Source organism: Plodia interpunctella, chromosome 6, assembly GCF_027563975.2.
Source record: "Plodia interpunctella isolate USDA-ARS_2022_Savannah chromosome 6, ilPloInte3.2, whole genome shotgun sequence".
In the NCBI taxonomy this organism is placed as follows: Eukaryota; Metazoa; Arthropoda; class Insecta; order Lepidoptera; family Pyralidae; genus Plodia; species Plodia interpunctella.
The window spans coordinates 5,985,415-5,991,772 of record NC_071299.1 but is presented as its reverse complement, the minus strand read 5'-3'; the positions used below and the strand labels follow the sequence as shown (position 1 = coordinate 5,991,772).

Sequence of the window (6,358 nt, the reverse complement as noted above, 5' to 3'; positions counted from 1 at the left end):
TAGTCTACGGTGCTTGATATGCAACCCGCATGATCGTTTGTCTAAAATTATATAAATATAACAATTCTATTCATATAACTAGTTCTAAAATAACTGTATGAATGAGGGTAACATAATCGATAATTCGTCACTATTACCGCCACATAAAGATTTATGTAAAGTTACTTGACGTACGGTTGACTTTACGACGCAAAACAGGGCTAATTGTATAAAACAAATCAAAAGCAAAGACAGTAGATGTCGAAGGATCCTTGATTTGGTACTAAAACTGGTGTATCATATCATAATATTCCACCTATTACAATATGGCTAATTACAATATGTATTGCAGGGCTCCCCATTAGTGATTTTATTTTAAGGCATTTACATATACCATACCATACATACATATACTGGAAAGTTTATTTGATAAAGAAATACAATTTACTTCAAAATTTATAATATTATTGTATGTATACAACAAGAACATTGGCACGATATAGGTAATAAATGATTTTAGTAAAATGCCTCTCTAGAAATCTTCTTAATTTTTTTTGCATCGTTTCCACCCTAGAACATCACATCATACCACTTAACGTCTTCCCGTAAATTTCGTATGAGGCGAGTAATAGATTAGCTACGCTAAAAGATGACAGGTGAGAGGTATTAAAAGTATTTCCAAAGAGACGTCAGGCATCATGGTCATACAACTGCAACCGAAAAAAGTAAAGATCTATTTTTCACAGTCGCGAATGTAGTTATCCAGATATACGTTCAAAAGTAGGTGAGATTTCGATGCAATTTTGAAGGGTTATAATTGATATTTTATTTCAATACCTTAGTTACAAAATAAAGATGATTCAAGAGGTAGTAAGTAAGCCAAAATTTAAAACAGACAATTAATTCTGTAACAATAACAAGAACTTAGATAACCGGCAAAATAACGAACTTGTCGATATTTATCACCTCGTGAGTGACCTACGAGATGCAAGGGAACCCACGAGAATCAGGAAGGTTCGGTCACGAATGATGACATTACTTCACGATGCATTATTTACTGAGATGATCTGTTGATAACAGGCCTATTGTATTTAAATGTCCTATAACTTATGACAATTATAAGCATGAGTTTTTGTTAACGCAGGTAGGTACTTTGTTGTATTAAGAAATAAAATTAAGTGTTTTTAATGTGAGTAAATAGTTATATCGATAGCCAATCGATATAACTATTTACTTAATTGCATATTTTGTGCTACGTTGTAATTTTTATATATTTCACAACTAGCAAGTATTTATTTATGTAATAATAATTAAATAATGAATGTAGAAAACATTAAAAATCAGTCAAAAATGCCAACCCCAATTGTACTTAACTCAAAAGTAAGTACTCATAATGTTTGCCACGTTTCCATTTAAATATGGACGATCTTTAACCAGTTAATGAGTGTAGGTATAGACACACTTTAAAAATGTCATCAACGTCTATGAATTATACAAATTGAACAAAATTACGGTATTCGAAAGATATAATTTCCTGGTTATTAATTAGCAGTATTCTTAGGAAGTGTAAGACTTTATAACTTTTTTATTTTATTTATGACATTTTAAATGTAAATAAATTTATTTCACAAAAAACTACATGCTTTTTCTTTAATTTACTTACGACAATGATTGTTATAAGTAATATGAGACTTATAAAATGCAAATGGCAAAGTTGTCTCGATGTGTAATCATCACTACATACCTATATAGTACAAAACAAAGTCGTTTCCCGTTGTCTGTCCTGCCCCTAGGTTATGTATGCTTAGATCTTTAAAACTACGCAACGGATTTTGATGCGAATTTTTAATAGATAGTGTGATTCCTGAGGAAGGTTTATGTGTATAATTTATTATGGTTTTATCCGAGTCAAGCCGGGTCCTGTGGTTAGTATTAGATAAATCCACATAAACTAATATTATAAATGAGAAAGTCAATCTATGTGTCTGTCTGTTCCGCTTTCACACAGATTTTGATAAAATTTGGTATGCATGTAGTTAAAGACTAGTTTAGATTAATATAGAATCGAAAGAATAAGCATGGTTTACTATAAACAGTGCCTATCGAGCTATGGCAAACAACCGTGTTAATGATTCTTTGCCTGATAAGCCACCACAGGACATTATTATCAATATATTAAAAAAATATATCTTTATGAGCAAAATGTGTAAACTTATTTTGCTGTTCTTGTATTTTTATTACGACAAAATACCCTTTCATTACAAGGTGAAATATGTATATGTGTGCCAGGTAACGATACAGGCATCTATGTATAAAGCAATTGTTTTTATCTTCATAATTACGTATAGGTACTTGATTCATGTTCATTTATAAATTAGTTTAAGTAAGTAATTGATTTTCTAGAACTTATTAACAGTTGTAATTATCTAATTAATTATGTAATTATGAATGTTATAAAACAAAACTATTTGGTCACTTATTGACATTTAACATTACATCGTTGGACGATCCAGGATAAAATGAAAACTGTAAGTACAAACTTATGTCTTTAAAATTTTATATTTCTCTGAGCTATATTTTTTTTATGTGCTGGTTAAATATTTTTTTAAATTATAACAATTTTACAAAGACTCGATATGATAATAAACTGATGATCCGATTATACTACTGCAAGGTATGTTGTATGAGGTATATTCATCCTGAACCCTGACATAGAAATAAGAAAGACGCGTCATTCACTTTCTTTCTCCCTCAATCTCACCTTTTTTCTCAAATACCTTACTTTTAAACTAAGTATTATCGTTAATTATCACAATTATTTCTATGACGAAGTAATAAAATTAAATTTGTATGACTCGACATTTTGAGTGATCTTTGTTGCCAATATAATCAAATTATTTAAACTTATTGCATTGCAGGTTGCAGTTTTATGTCTGTTGATCGCAGTGGCCCACGGAGCCCCGACCGCCGTGGACGCCGCCCGACGCGCTCTCCCAGCCATACACCACGAGGAAATCCACGACGACTTCGGCCAGTACGCCCTCCGCTACGTCACAGCTGAGGGCATCACCTACGAGGAGCGAGGGCGCCTCGTACCCGACCCTGACGGCAAAGAATACGTCCTCATCTATGAGGGCGAGTACTCTTTCATCGGCGACGATGGCAAGACATACAAAACTAAATACACTACTGATATAGCTAACGGCCATAAAGTCCAAGCCAATCATGTACCGACAGCCCCTGAATTTCAAGAAGAGAGTAAAATACCTGAAGTAGCTTCCACTACAGAAGAAGCTAAGAGCATCTGATAATAAAGCTAGGAAGGGTTCAGATTTTCCTTTAGAATAACATGATGAACAAGAACCTAAGCATTGAGAAGCCGATGAGTAAATATAGTTTATAGTAATACCTAAAAATACAGATCTTAATAATTTATTGGAAAAATAAATAATTTATTGTTTATCAAACGAATTTCTTTTATTACTTCACATATGACTTAAAGAACTCTGATTATAATTACGATAAGTAACATCTAAATGAGCTGAGATGAGAAAGTTATGGAGACAGTGATATATGTGGCAATTATATGTCCTCTCTATATCAGGTAAAGACCGTAATTGTATGTTTTTCAATATAATAAAAATGAGGTGAAATTTGATATGCACAGGTTAGCAAATCGTTTAGTGAGAAATAAGTTGACCCGCCAGAGTTTAACTACGACACAAAAGGTTGCGTGTTTCGTCAAAATGATTTTGTAACCATTTTAAATAAATGTGACATAACGTAGGTTCTCAAACACTCGTCTCTATACGGAGACGACAATACTTGAATCTTGCCTCTTGCGTAATTTTATAAAACAGGTGGATCCTTGAGTGGTGGAGGCCTATAGGCCATACAAGGTCGTTAATATTGTGATGTAATGGCAAATTATATTTATCAATACACAATTAATTACATAAAAACAATTTATTTTTGTATATTCTATTGTAACATCAAGTTCTACTTGGGTTTTGAAGTTTGTTTTGTAAACTACGTCAGTCCTCCATTTAAATTGTCAAGAACATTGTTGGGTCTTTTAATTTTAAGTAATAATGATGAGGAGTACGAGCATGCTCTCAGTTTAAATTTGCATAAGTACACACTAGTAGGATTCATCCTTTTGAAAAAAAAAACCTTTTAATACCATTGTAAACCGATTCTTCCTTTTTTCGAAGTGAATCCATTTCTGCATAGGTTTAAAAGCTTATGCACCTTTCTGGTATGCACGCACATTGCCCACTGACCCGCATACTGCCTAGGGGTCATACGGTAATTGTTTTCGGAGATTGCGCTTACCATCTTACTAAATATTGCTAGCAATTGATCTGCCTTCTGCAAAATTAAAAAGAAACGCCAAATGAGTTTGTTTTTACAGTCTGTAATTCCAATCAAGTTTCACCACTAAATATTTAAACACAAATTATGAACGTATTCCAAACACCAGTGTTTAATTTTGGTAATAAACGAATTTTTTTTCAATTGAGAACAAGCCCAAATGTATTATTATACTAAGCAACTAGATGAATATGAGAAGCGTTCGTTATAATACTTTTTTAACATGTCTACAGATAAATATATGCACATATTTATGTGCGTTGGCATTTACATAGTATATTTGCGAAATAACAGTACGAATGAATATGCACGTCGACATTGAAGAGCTGCAGGATTAATTGAAAACCGGACAGGGCAAACATAGGGTAGGGACAGGGAAAACCATAGGTTTTTCATTTGAACATCGATATTTTTATACTGGTCATGTCGGTTGAACTAGAAGCATATGTAATATTTTTATATAGTGTGTATCTTAGGTTCTGATGCGACAGCTAACAATGGTTGAAGCCACAGGGAAAATGTTCAGATGGGAGAATGATTACCTTATATGGGCTTTGTAATTTACTATATAAATCAATATTATAAAGTGCATTAAAATAAGCATAATAATTTGAAATATTATCAAATAAACAAACTACTTTTAGTCATGCATATACAAATCTATGTAAAAAAAATGATGACTTAAAATTTATTTATTATTTTGACTTTGTCCAATTGGACATCTGTATGTCTAGTCAGTGAATAACCCAACTGCAGTGTGAATTTACTAAGGCTAACGTATTGCATCTAGGTGTAAATGATATTTAACGCCTAGGCGTGGGTGTTGGCGATACAAAATGTACTTTGCTTAATTGCAACATTACTATTGTTGTCCGTTATACAAGTGGAAAATTGGCATATGTATGCGATTTTGGTGCATTCCGATTTTTAAAATAATAAATTAATATATATTTTCTGCTAAAAATAAATGACCCATCTCTCTGTCATCCTATATAATCTCGATAAACTTGAAAATTACTACAGATTATAGATTAGATTTTACGAGTTTTTCTCTAGGCTTGGGGAAAACGGATGCAAGCACGAATTTTACAATACTGTTTTTTTTTTATTTCAATGTCTTCTTATGCTCAGTACCATTGTCATTTTAACTACTGTTTATGTTTAGTAAACTATTTCTATGTAAAAAAAATTGAATTGCAAAAATTTATGTGCTTATTACAAAGACTGATTGGATACGAATGTTGTAATTAGGTTTACTTTGTTACGAGGTTACATACAATCGAATCTCATTATGTTTTGTACGCCTATATCGAAATACGAAGTCCTTGATAAAGAATATATTTTTGTATATGCCAGATTTTCTATTAAAAATAAAGATTTTGTTTTGTACATTTTATGCCTTGATTTTTATCTGTGTTATACCAACATTATTTTTATTAACCAATGTGATTCCACACTTGGCGGTCAGATAATCAATTTTTAAAAATATACGTTATTTTTATCTTAATTATGTCACGACTATGGAAATATTCAGTTAACGATTGAAGATCAATATTAGATATGTGCAAACAAGTGCGCTGTATCTTATAAAATTGTAATGCGTTTAGTACTCATAATTATATTTCTTGTTTTAACAATTAATTATATTTGATTTTATCAATTTTAATGTGTTAGAATTAATTATACTGAAAAATAAAGGTTTATTTCTGTCAATGTATTTTATATATTTTTTCTAAATTTAAATCATTAAAGTATGTAGTACTATTACTCAGATAGCATCTATTGATAAAGAAAAGTGACACAATGTTTTACCAGACATTTTAGCCTTTTAATGTAGTAATGTAAACTTAGTTTGTAATAATTCATACTCTATGTTTTGTAAGTAGGTTCGATGATGTGAAGGAAATTCCTGGCAACAACTGGATAAGGATGGCCCAGGACAGAGATGGTTGGCGTATACGGCAGAAGGCCTGTGCCAGCAGTGGGTCATGGATATGATGTGGTG

General features: G+C 31.7%; 1 protein-coding gene across 1 annotated transcript; it reads left to right on the top strand.

Annotated features, from left to right (window-relative positions):
* The first annotated feature begins 2,281 nt into the window (after nt 1–2,281).
* Nucleotides 2,282–3,287, top strand: LOC128670914 (larval cuticle protein 65Ag1-like). Its single transcript, XM_053746934.1, has 2 exons — nt 2,282–2,507; nt 2,898–3,287. Exons 1-2 carry the CDS (start codon nt 2,499–2,501, stop codon nt 3,285–3,287), a joined length of 399 nt encoding a protein of 132 aa, XP_053602909.1. The 5' UTR covers nt 2,282–2,498.
* The last annotated feature ends 3,071 nt before the right edge of the window (nt 3,288–6,358 follow it).